This window comes from Rhincodon typus, chromosome 6, assembly GCF_021869965.1.
Source record: "Rhincodon typus isolate 14 chromosome 6, sRhiTyp1.1, whole genome shotgun sequence".
Lineage (NCBI taxonomy): Eukaryota > Metazoa > Chordata > Chondrichthyes > Orectolobiformes > Rhincodontidae > Rhincodon > Rhincodon typus.
The window spans coordinates 7,154,789-7,174,529 of NC_063337.1; the positions used below are offsets into that span (position 1 = coordinate 7,154,789).

General features: G+C 43.4%; 1 protein-coding gene across 3 annotated transcripts; it reads left to right on the forward strand.

Annotated features, from left to right (window-relative positions):
• The first annotated feature begins 22 nt into the window (after positions 1-22).
• On the forward strand, positions 23-17,443 carry aqp11 (aquaporin 11). Of its 3 annotated transcripts, none has more exons than XM_020529003.2 (3): positions 23-885; positions 12,984-13,100; positions 17,061-17,443. In XM_020529003.2, exons 1-3 carry the CDS (start codon positions 243-245, stop codon positions 17,153-17,155), a joined length of 855 nt encoding a protein of 284 aa, XP_020384592.1. In that variant the 5' UTR covers positions 23-242; the 3' UTR covers positions 17,156-17,443. The 3 variants fall into 3 exon arrangements, with proteins under 3 accessions (XP_020384592.1, XP_048453619.1, XP_048453618.1); XM_048597662.1 differs by lacking the exon at positions 17,061-17,443 and adding an exon at positions 12,568-12,667 and having other exon boundaries at positions 12,984-13,097; XM_048597661.1 differs by lacking the exon at positions 12,984-13,100.
• Positions 17,444-19,741: the final 2,298 nt, after the last annotated feature.

A 19,741-nucleotide genomic window follows, 5' to 3' on the forward strand; every position in this document is an offset into this window, starting at 1 on the left:
CCCCCCCACCCCAGTGATTCTCCACCCTGCTACTAATCTTCAGCCAGAACATTCCCCACTCCTCCACACGCATTTCTCCTCGCTTACCTTTGTCCTGCCAGTTCGTTCCAGCTCATTTACCCACAAAACTGAATCTAGGCTTGCCTTGTAGATTCACCCAACCCAGTTTGCCAGCCCATGGTCTGCCCAACCCCCCAAGTCTGCCGGACCACCCCCTAAGGGAAATCTGGCAGTGGCAGGCAATGGAGAATGTTCTGGTTTCGATCAGTGTCCTGGCTGGCGCCGTGACGGTGTGTGAGGTGCTGCGCCGTATAGCCAAGGAGCTGCTGTGGCCCTGGCGGGGGCGCTCAAAGGGAAATCTGAGCCGCAGCCCACACTCTGAGCCCCCTAACCTCGAGGTGGTAGTGGAACTCTTCTCCACCCTGCAGCTGTGCATCTGCACACACGAGCTGCGGCTGCTGGGGAGTTCTGGCCTGCTGGGTTTGATTCCAGCGCTCACCCTCACTTACCTCGCCACCCTCATCCACGTCAGCACCTTCGGCAGCGCCACCTGCAACCCGGTGAGCTGCCTTGAGCACTACCTCTGTGGACAGAGCAACGGGCAGATAGCGGCCGCCAAGGTGTTGGCACAGCTCGCTGCAGCATCTGTGGCTCGCCAGCTCATGGAATTGGTGTGGGCCCTGGACATGTCGGACCTGCACTGGTATCACCACCAGCGCCAGTACAAATGTACCTCAACACTGAACACCACTGCTGAAAACGGGCTGGTTACCGAGTTCACCTGCGCCTTCACTCTGAGGGCTGCACTCTTCAGATTTCACTTGCTGAAGCAGAGGCACAAGATCCATGTGGTGGCTGCATTGATCACATTCCTCGTGTTTGCAGGTGGGTACAGTACAAAACCCGCGCATCATGTAACTGATCGCTGTCTTCCCCAACTCATGTCACTGTCAATAGAAGCTGGAAAAGCACAGCAGGTCAGACAGCATCTGAGGAATAAGAACGTTAACGTTTTGGGCCAAAACCCTTCTTGAGGACTGGTGAGGGGAAGGGGAGCCCAGAAGTAAATAGAGGCAGAGGGGTGGGGCTGGGCGAAGGGTAGGTGGGGGATGGTGATAGGTGGATGCAGGTAGGGAGTTATTGCGGTTGGAGAGGTGAAGCAAACAGGTGAGTAGGAAGATGGACAGGTTAGGTCCAGTCAGGGGGATGAGGAGGAGAGGGAGGACTGAACATGGGCTGAGGCTGGGGGTGGAGGGATTTTGAAGCTGGTGAAATCAATATTGAGGCCATTGGGCTGTAAGTTCTCAAGGCAAAATATCAGGTGTTGTTTCCGCAGTTTATGTTTGGCCTCACTCTGATAGTGGAGGAGGCCAAGGATGGACATGTCACCAGGGGAGTGGGAGTGAGAATTAAAACAGATGGCAACCGGAAAGTCAGGTTGGTTGGCGCATACAGAGCACAGATGCTCCGCGAACTGGTCCCCAAGTCTGTGTTTGGTCTCCGCGATATAAAGGAGACCACATCGGGAGCAGCAGATACAAAAAATCAGGTTGGGTGAAGTGCAGGTGAATCTCTGCCAGATCTGGAAGGGTTATTTGGGGCCTTGGACAGAGGTGAGAGGAGAGTTGTAGGAGCAGGTGTTGCACCTCTTGTGGTTGCAGGGAAAGGTACCGGGTGTGTTGGTGAAGTTGGTGGGGAGTGTAGAGCTGACGAGGGAGTTGCAGAATGAATGGTCCCTGCAGAAAGCGGACAGGGGTGGGGAAAGAAATATCTTTTTGTTGATAGGGTCTGAGGACAGAAGTGTGCATTGCTGGCATGGCCTGCAGTTGCCCCACTATCAGTGATTTGTCCCGAGTAGGTGCAGCAATTTGTGCCAGCGGCTGGCAAGCCATTCAACTTCAGAGCAATTCAGAACTGGACCCAATCAAGAAAGAAAGTGCATTCAAATTATAGAATTGTTGCAGAGCAGGAGGAGATGATGACTGATTTATATCTCAATTCCATCTATTTGCATTGGTTCTGTAACCTTTAGTACAAAATGAATTTATCAATGAAGTTTATACCTTCAGTTCCCCAAAAAAAGGAAGGTTGTAATATGTGTATTTGTAAAAGAGAAAATTATAGTTTGTGAAGCTGAAGATCATTGCTGTTAAAAATTATTTCTTGTGTTAAAAAGTATCATCTGCTACCCTTTCAAAAACAAGTTAAACGATTAAGGGAAAATGCCTCGGTTAACAGCAGTCTATTACTGTGTGAGATTAAAGGTATACTTTGTTGAAAGACTAAAGTCTAGTTTATAGAATGTTCTGTTACTAATCTACTCATTCCTGAGTAAATTTTTAATTCAGCCTCCACCCCTGAAGGTTTGAACACTTATGAAGTAAAATATAAGGTCACCATTGTCCTGGTTGTTCTGTCTTAAGAGAACAAGAGAGAACTGTTGGTGTTTTAACCAGCAGGTCACCACACCTCAGGTGAGGGGAGAGGTTGAGAAGGAAGTCCTTCATGACAACCTCAGCCAGTGCAGGAGCTGAACCCACGTTGTTGTATCACTTTGTATTGCACACCAACCATCCAGCCTACTGAGTTAACCCACTTCCTCAAACAAATATTGATGTCGTGAATGGTGAATGTTAGAGGTCCCAGATGCATGCACATGCAGCTGCTTTCCCACTGTGAAACCAATGGCTGTGTATTGAAGGTTAATGGAATAGGATATATTTTGAAAGATTGTTGGAGACAGAATTAATAAAGGAAAATAGATTTGACATTTTATGGTGTCTTTCATTATCTCATATATCTCAAGTCTCTTTTACAGTCAATGAACATTTTTTAATTGAAGCCACTGTTGTAGGGGGAAAACAAATATAGACGCAGCAAGCTCCCATAAACAACAATGTGTAAATAACCAGATAATCTCTTTTAAGTGACGTTAGCTGAGTAATAAACTTTGGCCAGGAAACTAGGGAATGCTCCCTTGCTCTTTAAAAAGTAGAGTTGCAGTTTGCCCTCCTGCAAGGGTAGAAGGGGCCTGTGGTTTAATGTCTCATCTGAGCTCTGTCTTGTACATTTCAAATCAAAAGGAACTGATTCAGTGCAGAGCTGTCAGCGTTCATTAGAACAGCCAGAGCATTTGCATGCATGAAGTGTGTGGCTGCTGAACTAGATCCTCTCAGGAATCTTGGAGCAGCTTTTTTTGTTTTTTTTCTGAAGAAAGGTCCAGACCTGAAATGTCAGCTTTCCTGCTCCTCTGATGCTGCTTGGCCTGCTGTGTTCATCCAGCTCTATACCTTGTTATCTCTTGGAGCAGCTTGAGTTGTGGCTGCTCTATTTGCTAGACATTGTTGCAGCAAGTAATATTTTGTGCACATTTGAGGTTTTGAGGGTAAACGTGAGTTTGGCCCTTGTTATGCCCAGCACTCAGAGGTATGGAGAGTACACAATAGGTATACAGCATAACCAATAAGGTCAATGCCGGTCATTATACCCCCACACCTCTTCCTCAATTTATTAGCAAATCCTTTTGTTCCTTTCTCTCTTGTGTTTATCCAGCTTCCCCTTAAATGCTGTTAATCTCACCTGTTCCCTGTGGTATCAAGTTCCACATTCACACTTCTCTCCAGGTATCAAAGTTACTCCTGAATTCTCCAATTAGTTTATTGATGACTATCTTAACATAGAACAATGTACTTTACAGAAAAGACCATTCAGTCCATTGTGCCATCCTCTCTAACGAGCATCTCACCTTGTGTCATTCTTCTGCCTTCTCCACTTAGGCACATTGGTTTTCCAATAACTGTTTAATTATCTTTTAAGTACCTCTAACAAGCATCCAGGCAGTAGATTCCAGAGCCTAACCACTCACTGCATGAAAAGGTTTTTCTCATACTGCTTTTGCTACTCTTGTCAAATGCTTTAATTCCGTGTCCTCTTATTTGAAATCATTTTATTGATGGCCCCCTGCCTTGGTCTCACCACAAAATAGGAAATGTTGTCTGAATCACAGTTGAGAGAGCAATGCAAAGCCTGACCACTTCAGTTGAAAGTGTAAACTGCACCAGACTTTATGGAAGATTGCTACATTATGCTAATGCCACACGGTCTCCTACAAGATGGTAGGCTGACTCTGACCCTCGGCACTCTGACCTGCAGTATTGTTCTCCTTCTTGGTGCTTCACTCTTCATCCATAAGTTGACATTTGCTGATCTTCTCTGTTGAACATCGTTACCCACCTGTTCCTGTCATCTTTCCAGATTTTCCCTTCAGCATCCCAGTTTCTGCACCCAAACAGTGCCTAGCCATTGTAATGAACTAACCCATGTGAGATTTTTTATCTATATTATACACACTAAATTTAGAAACTTAGAAAATATCGGCCATTTGGCCCTTCAAGCCTGCACCGCCATTCAATATGATCATGGTTGATCATTCAATTTCAGTATCCCATTCCCGCTTTCTTTCCATACTCCTTGATCCCTTCAGCCAGAAGGGCCATTTCCAGCTCTCTCTTGAATACATCTAACGAACTGGCCCTGACAACTTAACTGTGGTAGAGAATTCCACAGGTTCACAAGTTTGAGTGAAGAAATTCTTCCTTGTCTCCGTGCCGAATGGCTTACCCCTTATTCTTAGACTGTGATACCTAGTTCTGGAATTCCCCAATTTATTTTAGAGTTTGGATGTTTGAACTAGTGGCATGTGGGGTTTTTGGTCTATGTGTGTTAGATATTTAATAATTGTCAGTATTTCGGGAGGCATATTTTTTTTCAAACGTGTGTGTGTGTCTGTCTGTCTGTCTGTCTGTCTGAGAGAGAGCCCCGGAGTGATAATGGGAATGTGATTTCATTGAGTGTGTTTTAGGATTGTATAGAATAATAATTGGAAATCATTAATTTGCTTTATGTTCAGAAGAGGCAGGATTGCTTTTGCTTAGAGGGGGGAGGAAAAAAAAGACATAGCTTGGAAAGCTTTAGCTTTCTGTTTGCTAAGGGCAGGTCTTATGAGGAAAGGTTGAGGGAGCGAGGGCTTTTTTTCATTGGAGCGAAGAAGGACGAGAGATGACTTGACAGAGGTGTACAAGATGATGAGAGGCATAGATAGAGTGGATAGCCAGAGACTTTTTCCCAGGCGGAAGTGACTATTACGAGGGGGCATAATTTTAAGGTGATTGGAGGAAGGTGTAGGAGAGATGTCAGAGGTAGGTTCTTTACACAGAGTGGTGGGCTTGTGGAATGGGCTGCCGGCAGTGGTAGTGGAGTCAGATACTTTAGAGACTTTTAAGCGACTCTTGGATAGGTACATGGAGGATAGTAAAATGTAGGGTATGCAGGGTAGTTTGATCTTAGTAGGATAATAGGTCGGCACAACATCGTGGGCCGAAGGGCCTGTACTGTGCTGTACTGTTCTATGTTCTATAAAGTCCTGGTTAAAGTTAGATGTGAGAAACAGTTTATCCCAGAGAAAGGAGTCAGTTCAGATCAGTTAATAGGTTACCAGAGTGCAAAGGATTTAGTTGAAAGCTCCAGACCAGAAGTGTTTGATGAGAACCCTGAAAGGGTTATTTGAAGTTGAGAATGTCTAAGCTCAATTGTGTGACTAATCAAGAAAAAGGCTACCAAACTCCAAGACTGCAAATTGAAAGAAGTGGTAAAGTCAAACTTACAGATGCGATAGAAAAGGGTATTTCTTCAGAAGTTCTGGCGAAGCATCCCAGGGTACTAAAAGAGATGGCGGGAGAAATAGCAGGTGCACTGGCAGTAATTTTCCAAAATTCGCTGGACTCTGGGACAGTCCCAGCAGATTGGAAAACAGCAAATGTGACGCCACTGTTTAAAAAGGGAAGTAGACAAAAGATGGCGAATTATAGACCGGTTAGCTTAACCTCTGTAGTGGGAAAGATGCTTGAGTTTATTATCAAGGAAGAAATAGCAAGGCATCTTGATAGAAATTGACCCATTGGGCAGACGCAGCATGGGTTCATGAAGGGCAGGTCATGCTTGACAAATCTTTTGGAATTCTATGAAGACATTATGAGCGAGGTGGACAATGGGGACCTAGTGGACGTGGTGTACCTAGATTTCCAAAAGGCCTTCGACAAGATGCCGCACAAGAGGCTACTGCATAGGATAAGGATGCATGGCATTAAGGGTAAAGTATTAGCCTGGATAGAGGATTGGTTGACTAACAGGAAGCAAAGAGTGGGGATAAATGAGTGCTATTCCAGCTGGCAGTCAGTGACTAGTGGTGTGCCTCAGGGATCGGTGTTGGGACCGCAATTATTTACAATTTATATAGATGACTTGGAGTTGGGGACCACGTGTAGCGTGTCAAAGTTTGCAGATGACACTAAGATGAGTGGCAGAGCAAAGTGTGCAGAGGACTGTGAAACTTTGCAGAGGAACATAGATACATTGAGTGAGTGGGCAAAGGTCTGGCAGATGGAATACAATGTAAATAAATGTGAAGTCATACATTTTGGTAGAAGTAGAAGTAATAGTAAAAAGGATTATTACTTGAATGGTAAAAAGTTGCAGCATGCTGCTATGCAGAGGGACCTGGGTGTCCTTGTGCATGAATCACAGAAGGTAGGTCTGCAGGTACAGCAAGTAATTAGGAAGGCAAATGGAATTTTGTCCTTCATTGCTAAAGGGATTGAAATTAAAAGCAGAGAGGTTATGTTGCAGCTGTGCAAGGTGCTGGTGAGGCCACACCTGGAGTACTGTGTGCAGTTTTGGTCTCCTTACTTGAGAAAGGATGTATTGGCACTGGAGGGAGTGCAAAGGAGGTTCACTAGGTTGATTCTGGAGTTGAGGGGGTTGGCTTATGAGGAGAGACTGAGCAGATTGGGATTATATTCATTGGAATTCAGAAGATTGAGGGGGGATCTTATAGAAACATATAAAATTATGAAGGGAATAGATAAGATAGAAGTAGAGAGGATGTTTCCACTGGCAGGTGAAGCTAGGACAAGAGGGCATAGCCTCAAGATTAGAGGGAGCAGATTTAGGACTGAATTGAGAAGGAATTTCTTCACCCAGAGGGTTGTTAATCTATGGAATTCCTTGCCCAGTGAAGTAGTTGACGCTACTTCAGTAAACGTTTTTAAAAAAAAATGGTAGATTTTTTTTGAACAATAAAGGAATTAAGGGATACGGTGAGAACACGGGTAAGTGGACCTGAGTCCACGAAAAGATCAGCCATGATCTTATTGAATGGTGGAGCAGGCTCAAAGGGCCAGACGGCCTACTCCTGCTCCTAGTTCTTATGTTCTTGAAGTGAGGCATTGCATATTTAAAAAAACCCAGGTTTTTACAAAGTTCTCCAGCAAACAAAGTAACAACAAAATCATGTTCAACCTGTTTCTGGTTTTGAATACTGTAAAGTGAGATAGATGGAATTGTACTTTTACTGTGTTTCATTATCCTTCAAATTGTGTTATACCGAAAGTTTGATTTTTATCTTGTATTTTATCTTAATTTCTTTTGTGTAATAAACTTCTATTTTATTATTAATACCACATTGCAGCATTGTGTGATTGTCTCAGTGAAAGATGACCATATTTTAAAAAACTACTAACAAAGTTTCAACTACCAAATGAGATTTCAGTCTGGAGTCTGACTTGTCCAGTAATAACATTAGCTGGGATCAACACACTGAGTAGAGAACTTGAGTAAAAGGAATCTAACTTGAAACTATGTTGGTCAGCATCACATATTTGGCAGGGGAACCACGATGAGCATTTCTTTATTATTGACACTTTGAAAGCGACGGCTGTGCCTTTTTAATATTGCTTCCAAACCCCAATTTCTGCCATCTACAAATCATTTGATTTTTGCAAACTGGTGTAGCAGCTGTACTATGGAGGGGTGGCAGGGGAGTTCAGCCCTACTTGCTGTGATTAATCATGGTGATAGCTTATATTGGATAGAGTGTGCACTGATGTATTGGCATTGAGAGGATGGAATGTCCATTCAATCAATGCGGGCGACACGGTGGCACAGTGGTTAGCACTGCTGCCTCACAGCGCCAGGGACCTGGGTTCGATTCCAGCCTCGGGTGACTGTCTGTGTGGAGTTTGCACATTCTCCTCGTGTCTGTGTGGGTTTCCTCCGGGTGCTCCGGTTTCCTCCCACAGTCCAAAGATGTGCAGGTTAGGCGGATTGGCCATGCTAAATTGCCCGTAGTGTTCAGGGAGGTAGAGGGTGTATATTAGGTGGGTCATGGGGGATGGATCTGGGTGGGATGCTCTGCGGTTCGGTGTGGACTTGTTGGGCCGAAGGGCCTGTTTCCACACTGTAGAGATTCTAATTCTAAAAAAATACTCCTGGAAACCAGGAACAAAAACAAAAGTTGCTGGAAAAGCTCAGCAGGTCTGGCAGCATCTGTGAAGAAAAAAATCAGTTAATGTTTCGGGTTTTACTCCTGAAAACCAGTCAGTTTATGTGTTAAGGGCTTGTTGTCCCTTTAATATCCTACATTTCCTATGTACTGCAATTTCCTGTGCTGTATTTAACCAAGCTTCTGTTTACCTGCCTGTCTTGTGTTACCATGGAGCTGCATCTTTGGGACCAGTGAGAAGCTGATTCACTCGGCAGGCTTGGAAAAGTGCAGCTTTGCATCTTAAACCCAGACAGTTTCTTCCCATCTTGTATGCAGGAGTTGCCCTTCGTATGCGAGTGTTGGCCAGCTATTCAATGGGCTCACAGCTTTTTCATTTGGACCAGTGTGTTCAATAGAGAATTCAGCTGCCCACACCCAGATTTTCAGTGCTTTCAGACTCCTGGAATCACAGCAACACAGAAAGTGGCCCCATGGCCTATCAAAACCATGCTGCCACTCCGTGGACCAATCCAGTCAGTCTCATTCTCTCTGTGTATTCGTGTCCTTGGGCAGTGAGCTCCACAGCATTACCATTCACTGTAATGCAGGCTCCACAAATATTCCCATCCTCAATGATGGGAATGCCCAGCACATCAGTGCAAAAGATAACTCTGAAGCTTTTGCAATAATCTTCACCCAGAGTGGATGATGTGTCTCAGTCTCATCCAGTCGTCCCTAGCATTACAGACATTAGGAAGAGCAGAGATGTAGCCTTTCACCATTTAGAAAATTGTCTTTGGAAATCTGAAGCACAAAGGGACTGAGGAGTCCTAGTTCAGGATTCTCTTAAGGTTAACATGCAGGTTCAGTTGGCATTTAGGAAGTGTTTGTTATATGAGAAGCGGTTGAGGACTCTGGATTTATACTTAATGGAGTTTACAAAGATGAGGGAGGCATGTAATTTGAAACTTACAGGACCTGAGGGCACAGCCTAAGAGTTAAAGGATGACCCTCAGAATTGCAATGAGGAATTTTTGAGCCAGAGGGTGGTGAATCTGTGGAACTTATTGCCACAGAAGGCTCTGGAGGCCAAGTCATTGAATGTATTTAAGACAGAGATAGGTTTTTAATTAGTCAGGGATCAAGGGCTACAGGGAGAAGGCAGGAGAGTAAGGTTGAGAAACATATCAGCCATGATTGAATGGTGGAGCAGACTTGATAGGCCTAATTCTGCTCCTATATCTTAAGATCTGCAGGAGTTCCTCAGGGTGGTGTCCCTGATCCAACCATCATTTAATCAATGACCTTCCCCCCCATCATATGGTCAGAAGTGGGGATGTTCTGCAATGACTGCATAATGTTCAGCACCATTTCCAACTCAGATATCGAAGCAGTCCATGTCCACATGCAGCAAGACCTGAACAATATCCAGGTCTGAGCTGAAATGTAGCAAGTAATATTCACACCGTGCAAATGCCAGGCATAGATCATCACCTATAAAAGACAATCTTACCACCATTCCGTGACATTCAATGGTATCACCATCACTGAATTCTCCAACTATCAACACCCTCGAGGTTACAAAAGAGAAGTATGACACAGGAACAGGCCCTACAGCTCTTCAAGCCTGTGCCAATGAGCACGCCCTAACTAAACTCAAAAAAACAAGCCACCTGCCCTTATTCGGTCCGTATTCCTCTATTCCCTCCCTACTCACGTACCCATGCCTCTTAGATGTTGCCAATGTGCCTGCTTCCACCACCACCACCTCTGGCAATGCACTCCAGGCTCCTACCACGCTCTGTGTGAAAACCTTCCCTCGCACATCTCCCTTAAACTTTTGCCCTCTCACCTTGAACCTGTGTCCCCTTGTAATTGAAACTCAACTCTGGGGAAAAAAGCCTCTGACTATCCACCTGTCTATGCCTGTCATAATTTTGTAGACCTCCATTAGCTTTGACAAGAAACTGAACTGAAAAGCCATATAAATAGTGTCAGGCAAGCAGGTCAGACGTTAGAAATGCTGCAGCGAGTAAAATCACCTTGACTCCCCAAAGCCTATTCACCATATAAAGGGCAGAAGTTAGGAGCATGATGGAATTCTCCCCACTTGCTTGGATGAGTGCAACTCAATAAGCTTGACACCATCCAGAACAAAGCAGCCTCCTTGATTGGCACCACATCCACAAACATCCATGCCCTCCACCACCAGCATTCAGTAGCAGCAATGCGACAATTTACAAGATGCACTGCACCAATTCACCAAAAATCCTTAGACAGCACCTTCTAAATAGACAACTGCTTCCATCTAGAAGGACAAGGATAACGGATACACAGGAACACCTCTCCAAGTTCTCCACAAAGCCACTCACCATCCTGACTTGGAAATGTATTGTCGATCTGGGTCAAATTCTTGAACTTCCTCTCTAATGGCATTATGGGTCTGTCAATGGCAGAAGGACTGTAGGAGTTCCAAGAAGACAGCTCATTACCATCTTCTCAAGTATAACTAGGTATGCGTAATAAATGCTGACCCAAATAGCCATGTCCACATCCAATGCTCCACCAGTGAATTCAGAAAAAAAATCCCCCACATGCTCAATACGTGTCACCTTTCAGATGAGACATTAAACCAAGACTGTCACTTTTTCGCAGACCTGGTGATATTTGAAGAATAAGGAAGGTATCAGAAATTCTCGCAAATATTTATTTCTCAACCGACGTAACTTAAAAAAAAAAGTGCTTGAGTGATCATTGTCATGTAGGATTTTTGCAGTGTGCTATTAGGCTGTAACATTTTCCTGTATCATGAAATTATCTCCACTCAAAAATACGTATTGCCTGTGGAGTGTTTTGGCGCATTCCATAGATGAGAACGATTGCTATGTACTTCTTTCTTCAACTATCTTTCTTGTATTGTGAATAAATTACCAGAAAAAATAGTAAAGCAGACAAGATAGAGAGAGGAGGGGTGGGGCTGGGGAAGGTAGATGGGGTGGTGATTGGTGATTGCAGGTAGAGAGTGGTGGGATTGGTCAGTGGGATGGGTAGGGCGGATAGGTGGGAGAGAGGATGGACAGATTGTGTCAGGTCAAGGAGACGGTGATGAGAGGGAGGGTTGGACGTGGGATGAGGCTGGGGGTGGGGAGATTTTAAAGCTGGTGAATTCTATGTTTAGGCCGTAGGGCTGGAGGCTCCCAAGGTGGAATATGAGGTGTTGCTCCTCCAGTTTTCGGGTGGTGTCATCGTGACACTGGAGGAGGCCCAGGATGGATACGGCACCCAGGGAGTGAGAGGGGGTGTTAAAATGGTTGACGACTAGAAGATGTTGTCGTTTGTCATGTACAGAGCGCAGATGCTCTCCGAAGCAGTCTCCAAATCTATGCTTGGTTTCACCAATGTAGAGGAGGCCACATCGGGAGCAGTGGATACAGTAGACCAAGTTAATGGATGTGCAGTTGAACCTCTGTCTGATATGAAAGGTTTGTTTAAGGCCTTGAATGGAGGTGAGGGGGAGGTGTAGGGGTAGGTTTAGCACTTCCTGCGGTTACAGGGAAAGGTGCCGAGTGCGGTGGGGTTAGTGGGCAGTGTGGAGATGACCAGGGAGTCATGGAGAGAGCGGTCCCTACAAGAAGCAGATAGGGGTCAGGAGGGAAATATCTCTTTGGTGGTGGGGTCAGATTGTAGGTGGCAGAAGTGGCAGAGAATGATACACTAGATGAGGAGGTTGGTGGGGTGATATGTGAGGACAAGGGGGATTCTGTCTTTGTTTTTGATGGGAGGAGGGATGTGAGGGCAGAAGTGCGGGAAATGCAAGAGATGCAGTTGAGGGCATTTTCGATCACTGGAGGGGGAAAAAATACGATCCTTGAAATAGGATGACATCTGGGATGTTTGGGAGTATATCTGCTCCTCTGATGCTGCCTGGCCTGCTGTGTTCCTCCAGCTCCACAGTGTTATCTCTGACTCCAGCATCTGCAGTTCTTGCTGTCTCTGAAAGCAGTTGATAATTATTTAAAAATTATTTTTTGACGGATTGTGGGTCAACATTTATTGCCCCTCCCAAACTGAACGCTTGTTTGACCATTTCAGAAGTCAGTTAATACTAAACCATGTCGCAGCTGATCTAGTGTCATATGTAGGCCAGGTATAGATACCAGGTATGTTTCACTAAAGGGATGTTAGTGAAGCATGTGGGTTTTAAATGATAATTTATAGTTTCATTTCATTGTCACCTTCATTTCCAGGTCCAGATGCCATGTGGGATTTGAATGTATGTCCCAAGACCTGGGCCTCTAGCTTGTTAATCCAGTGATATTACCACTACACCATAACCTAATTCCTCAGGTTTGATACGTTTGAAATGTTTCTGGGGGTAGAAAAGATTGAGGATTTATTTTGGTTCTTTCAAAAATGGATGGATTTTTATGTCCTAATAGCCTTTTCCTGTTCTGTATGGTTTTTGCGTTCTGGAAACTTTACTTTCTTCATTTATTTAAGTTTATTTAATTAACTAAATTGTTATTCCTAGCCATCATGGTGGGTTTGACCTTGCACCTCAAAGTCATTACCCCAGACCTCTGCATTACAAGTCCAGTGAAATTGTCACGATGCACTTTGCACGATTTTGGAAAAACTGATTTCCCTCTTTTGCGTTGTACAGCTGGAGACCTGACGGGGGCTGTGTTTAACCCAGTGCTGGCTTACTCTATCACTTTCAACTGCGAAGGAAGTACATATCCTGAATACTGTTTCGTATACTGGCTTGGACCCTTGATGGGTAAGGAGACACGAATCAAAGAATGGTGACAGCGCAGGAGGAGGCCACTCAGCTTTTTTATCATACTGGCTCTGCAACAGCATTCATCCAGTACCACCCCTTTGCTTTTTCCTTGTAGGGCTTCAGACATTTTCTCTCAAGTTAATTATCCAATTTCCTTCTGGAATTCTCAGTTTCCCTCCACCACACTCTAGGGCAGTATATTCCAGATCCTTAACCACTTGCTGCATGAAAAACTTTGTCCCCATGCCCCCATTGCTTCTTTTGCCATACACCTTAAATCTGTGTCCTCTGGTTCTTGTTATCTCTGCCAATGGGAATGGTTTCTCCCTATTTACTTGTTCTGGCCCCTTTGTTTGCACACTGCTGTCAAATCTCCTCTCAACCTTCTCTTTTCCCAGGAAAATTCCAATACCAATCCTTCCAATCTATTCATATGAATGCAATCCCTTGGTCCTGGAGCCATTCGCCTAAATCACTTCTATGCCTCTCTTGCTCAATCTCTCTCTCTTCACCCCCACCCTCACCCCCCCACCCTCACTCTCATTCAATGCTTTCACATGTTGCCCATATTCCATTTGAGGCCAAACTGTGACTTACACAGGTTTACCATAACTGCCTTGCTTCTGTGCTCTATACCACAAATGATCAAGCCTGGGATTCCTAATGCTTTATGAACTCTTGTTCACAAGAGTTGTCCTTGTACCTTCAATGATTTGTGCATTTATAACCCCAGGGCTCATTGCTCTGCACCTCTTTTAGAGTCATGCTCTTTGTTTTAGCTTGTATCTCCTTGTATCACTTCATACATCTGCCCATTTATCTGCATATCAACATCCTGTTGAGGTTTAGCCCTAACCCTGTCACACGTGCATGGGGAACGGAAATGTTGTGTTTTTTATTGGTTGTTTTTTGGGCTGGGCTGTGTGGTTTTTGTTTGATTGTTGGATATCTTTGAAATGCATGATGGAAATGTGAACCAGAGATATTAAGAACTGCCGATGCTGGAGTCAGAATTAACACAGTGTGGAGCTGGAGGAACACAGCAGGCTAGGCAGCATCAGAGGAGCAGGAAAGTTGACTTTTTGGGTTGGGACTGAAGAAGGGTCCCAGCCTGCTGTGTTCCTTCAGCTCCACACTGTTATCTGTGGAAATGTGAACCCATTTCTTGTATTTTTCACTCCTGTGCTTAAGGATACAGTAATGATATTATTGAGCTGATAAACGTGTGTTCATCAACAGCACAGAAATATTCTGTTCAAGCTATGGTTTTTATCTCCAACCAGTTTAGGTTTGACAGAAGGAAATTGGACTTGAGAACAGTTGTTAAATGCTGAAATGACATATGTTTAACATAGAAACAAAGCACTCCAAGGAAACTGTTTTAAAATAAAAAGCTTTGCAAGATGTGGGTGCAGATGAACGTGGTTGGTTTTTATTGACCATCTTTTCTTACCCTGGGAATGGAGATCCCTTAATCAATCAACCCTTAATTGTCTGTGTACACATGATAAATTGGCAACCCACCCACCTGCCATATGATGGGAAGAGCTCAAGGGGTGTTTTGTAATACAGACATCTATCCATCCATGTGGCAGACTGCCATCTCTCCTCTGAGGCACTTGTCATTTAATCAGCTTCCTTTCAGTCATTCCTGCGGTGATCAATATTTAAAAGTCATTTTCAACTTGCCAATAGGCGGAGGTCTAGTCGTACAGTGGTAGTGTCCCTATCTGTGAGCCAGGACACCCAGTTCAAGTCACACTGTTCCAGAGTGTGTACTAACCCCAATAGCCTGCTCACTGTTGCTTCATTCAGGCCCAGCCAGAATCACTACACTCTTACAAATTTGAAACAGCCTCCATACCTACATTTCAAGCAGCACTTGAGTGGTTGCAAGTTCAGAATAGAAAAAAAATTGTGATTTTAAGGCTAGCTCACATGGGAACAAATGCAACAGACTTTAGTGATGGCATTATTGTTAAACCAAATAAATACCATTTATTTCAGTTTAACTATCGCACCTCAGTGGTAAAGCATGCCATGCCAAGTCAATGTGAACGTGCTATAAAACATGGTTTAAAAGAAAGCCTTTACATTTGGTTGTTTATCAGGCATAGTGCACATTTCTAACCCAAGATGTGTTCCCAGTTGTAGGCAAGTGGTTTAGTTTTTATTTCAGCTAAAAAATTCATCCCTGGCTAGAGATGATAATGAGTGATGAACCCAAACCATCTAATACAAAACCGAAAACATACGACTTCCTCGTAAATGATAAAATACAGCTGTGAAAGATAAGATCTGGCTTGTACCAAAGTACGTTGATAAGTAAAAAGGGGAATGTGGCACAATACCACGTAACAATGCACTAGTAAATTTGAGGACAACTTCCCTCAAACAGCATGCTTCGTACAAAGTTGACAAACTAAAGGGTGCTTTGAAAGCTGAACAGTCAGCACTATAAGATAGGACCTGCACTGAAGCATCATTTTACGTTTGCCACCTTTAGATTTTTTTAGATTTAGATTTGATTTTATTGTCACGTGTACTCAAGTACGGGGTACAGGAGTACAGTGAAAAGTGTATAATGTCACCACACTGCGCCATCTTAAGAATAAAGTACCTAGGTACAAAATCTTAGTTACAGAAATAGAAAAGTAAAGAAATAAGTTTAAAAAGTTCAGCACTATAAAATCTCTGGCATAACAAAATAAATCATTCACAGATGGCAAAGTGCTAAAGAAGCAACGACTGTGACCGCTGATTCTTTATTCAACGATTTTTAAGAACAAATAAATAATAACAGCAATCCAGAACATGCCCCTTGGTGTTTCCATAGTAGCAAGACGAGCAGAATCTCGGTCCAAAGATGACAATTCTGACTTCAAGGGAATGGCAGATAATGTGCAGCCACAGGTGTCACACTGACTTAGAGGTGACTAGAAGACAAAATATGTAATTATATATCCTTGACTTAAGGTTTATATGTCATTAAAAATAGACAGACTGTTTATTTTAGATTTTCATTGAAGTAAGTCCTGAGACTTAAATTTAGAAAGTGATCTTGTGCTTTGAAAATGTTGGAGATCACTGATTAGGGACTGAATCTTCATAGGTTAACAGTAAGATTATAGCACTGAAGGAAGTAATTTCATCCATTGTATCTGTACCAGACATAAAAGCTATCCAGTTTAATCCCAGTTTCCAATTTTGTCTGTAACCATGTGGGTGATTGCCCTTCAAGTGCATACCAAATATTTTGCAGTGGTATTGAGGCTTTCTGCCTCCCCACTCTATCAGGCAGTGAGTTCTTGACACCAGCAGCTTGTGTTGGGAGGGGGATGGCAAATACTCCACTCACCTGCAATCCTACCAATTACTGTAAATCTGTGCCCCCCAAATTCTTGATCTTTTTTGGTGAAAGAAAATGGGACTGACCTTTCCACAGTATCTGCATTCCTTGTAATGTTATATACTTAATTAAATCTCAGATAAGCCACTTCTCCAAAGAAAGCAACCCCAGTCTATATGAAATAAAACAAAGAACAAACAAAAAAGTCACTGGACTCAACATTAACTCGACTTTCTCTCCACAGATGATGCCAGACCTGCTGAGTTCCATCAGCAATTTCTGGTTTTGTCCCAGTTTTTTCTCAGCTAAAATTCTGAATTCCTGGCAACATCAATCTCCTGAGTACCCTCTCTCATGCAATCATATTGTTCCCATAATGTGGTGACCGGAACTGTACACAGTGCTTTGGCTGTGGCCTTACTAATGTTTATACATTAGTGTTCGAATGTGAGTTCCCTACTTACGCTGCACCTAATAAATGACTGTATCACGTATGCTGCCTTAACCAATTTATCCCTCTGCCCTGCTACCTTTAGCAATCTTTGGGCATGCAAGTTGTGTGGTCTTGTCTCATTGGCTACTATTTTGTCCCTTCCCTATTCCTCCAGGTGCAATGACTGCTGTCTTGTTGTTTGAGAGGGAATCTGTAGATGGTGCTGATGCGAGATCAGCAACAGAGGAGGCTAAGGAGAAGAGATCCTGAAGCAGCATCCTTGCTACACTGGAAGCGTACAACTGAACCGTGGACCATATCACCCTCCCGAGATCTCGAAGGGAAAGGAAGTTAAATGATTTTTTTTCTAGTTTCAAACCACAAGGAACTATAACAAGCATTGTTAATCAATTTAGTGTCATCTCAATTTTGGGAGTGAGCATTTCAGCCAGGACTCCTTTTTTGGAAAAAAAAACAATAATTTTAAAAGAAGCTAAGGACAAGTTTTAGAGATAACAAGGTGTAGAGCTGGATGAAGGGTCTAGGCCCAAAAAGTCAGCCTTCCTGCTCCTCTGATGCTGCTTGGCCTGCTGTGTTCATCCAGCTCTACACCTTGTTATCTCAGATTCTCCAGCATCTGCAGTTCCTACTATCAAGGACAAGTTTTAAACACTTTTTATTGATTGGCTGAGTGCCTCCCTGTAAGGCCTGATGCTGGAATTGACATGAATCACACTAATAGCAGCAGGTGAAGAATTTATATCTTAATGTTAGAAGTGAAGCCATTGCTTTTATTCAGGCATCAGTATTTCACAAATGGGCACAACTCAAACAGCACCCATTATTCCTGAAGAAAAACAATTGCATCAATTTAATGAAGTGCTTAGAATGAGTAAGAAAACAAGCAACTGATTTGCCGCAGATTGTATGGATGGCAACCCCAATAACTCAGTGTTAGGAACTGATTGGGTATGCTAGTGGAGAAGGTCGTCTTGGATTTTAATGTAGTGATAGCGAATGAATGGTGATAGAATTCCAAGTGAGGAAGTTGGTGACCTGGAGTTGGGGGAGGGGGGAGGGTGATGGTAGTGGAATCCCACTTCATGTGGTGGTGTTCCAAGTTTATTTGGGGGGTGTACCATCTTAGGGGAGAACTTTGGAGCTATGTTGACAGATGTTTAAGAGTAGATCATTTCATATGTCTTGAGGCCACTCTGTGTCCTATGGGGGCAGGGATCAAAATAAAGGAGATTGTAATAAACAAACTCGTGGCCATGGAGTGCATGTGAATAACATTTGCTGGTATCACTATCTTTGAAGCATCTATCGCATTTGCCAGCTCTGTTGATGTAGGTTGCTTTATTATCTGAGTGAATTTATCCTTCATTGAAGAGCTTTTAACTTTTGAATATTGAATATTGGGGCAAAGCGGTGAAAAGTTCTCAAAATGACCACCAGCATCTCAAAAGACTTAGTCCCTCTTTTCTGTCACAACTTTTGAAGAACTTGAATGTTTTTCATCATCTGATTAAGTGCAAGGGCAATCTGAGTTCACATCCAGAAGTTTATTTTCCAATTAGGATCGTGAAACATAAAGTTCTTGCAATGTCACAGCAGGCGAACAGTTTTTCTGTCTCACACTGAGCCACTGGGCAATTGCAGCCCTGAGCCATGAAGACAATACAAACCCACACCCTCTATCATGTGATGATTTTGCTTTAAGGATACATGTATGCATTGGTGAGGGGTCATAGGCTCAGTTTTGTCAGCCAGTCAACACTCACTGTCTAGGCTTGCAGACAAAGGACGATCACTTGAACAATGTGCAGGAGGCCTTTTGATGCGCAGAGAACTGGAGACCAGCCTTTGGAGGTTGAAGTTGGGGAGAGTGGGGGGGGAGACAGGCAGAAAATTATTTCTCAAGTAGCAATGTGAAGATCTGATAGCTGTTCTCAGTGAATGGCGAACTTTACTATCTGGAAAGGGGCTGTGAGTAAGAGTGGGATAGCATTGTGAGGTATTAACCAAATTTGGATAAGCTGCCTTCCAGCTCCTGATTTATAATTTACACAGCACATTCTGATTAATAAACATTCCTTGAAATTGTGAAGACATGTTGATGTATTAATAAAAATAAATTATTATTGATCCAGTTTACTTTGCCTTTATTTCTGAGTAATTTTTAAAATTGTTTCTTGAGTTATAGGTGAGGGCAGCATCTGTTGCCCAGTACAATGGTGGCCAATTCTTTGTTAACAGTTTATTGAATAAATGTCATACTATACCATTAAGCTTACAATACTTACGTCTTGAGGACAATGAGGCTTTTTCAACTGTGCTGCTTATACCCTCATGGCAGTGTTCTGGGGTTCAGATATCCAACATAAGACATAGAAGCAGCAATAGGCCATTCAGCCCATCAAGTCTGCTCTATTAGTCAATGAGATCGTGAAGTCAAGGCAAACAATGTTGGTGGTGATGAATTCTGTGTTGGAACCCAACCCTTTGATTTTAACTTAGCGAGTTCAACGGGGTGGGTTTGGATCAGAGCTCTGTTTTGAAGTCAGTAGGGTATAGTTGAGCAGGCAGCAAAATAAGTTCCTGGCCCAAAACCTTTGACTTTCTCCATACTCATCAGAATGGTTTGGGTTAAGATCAGGGCTGACCAGCATCAAGCACATCCAGGTTGCTTGCAGAATGAATCTTACTCTAAGTTGCTAACACACATTGGTTTTAGTTAATGAAGAGCATCACTGCAGAACACAGAAGAGACCATAAGAAGTAGGGACAGGAGTAGGCCATTCGGCCCCTTGAGCCTGCTCCACCATTCAATAGGAACATGGCTGACCAACATTT

Excerpts from the sequence above, each read along its gene's own strand:
- aqp11 (XM_020529003.2), top strand. The coding sequence starts at position 243 with ATGGAGAATGTTCTGGTTTCGATCAGTGTCCTGGCTGGCGCCGTGACG. Across the intron at positions 886-12,983 it reads CACATTCCTCGTGTTTGCAG|CTGGAGACCTGACGGGGGCT; the intron begins GTGGGTACAGTA and ends TGCGTTGTACAG. Across the intron at positions 13,101-17,060 it reads CTGGCTTGGACCCTTGATGG|GTGCAATGACTGCTGTCTTG; the intron begins GTAAGGAGACAC and ends CTATTCCTCCAG.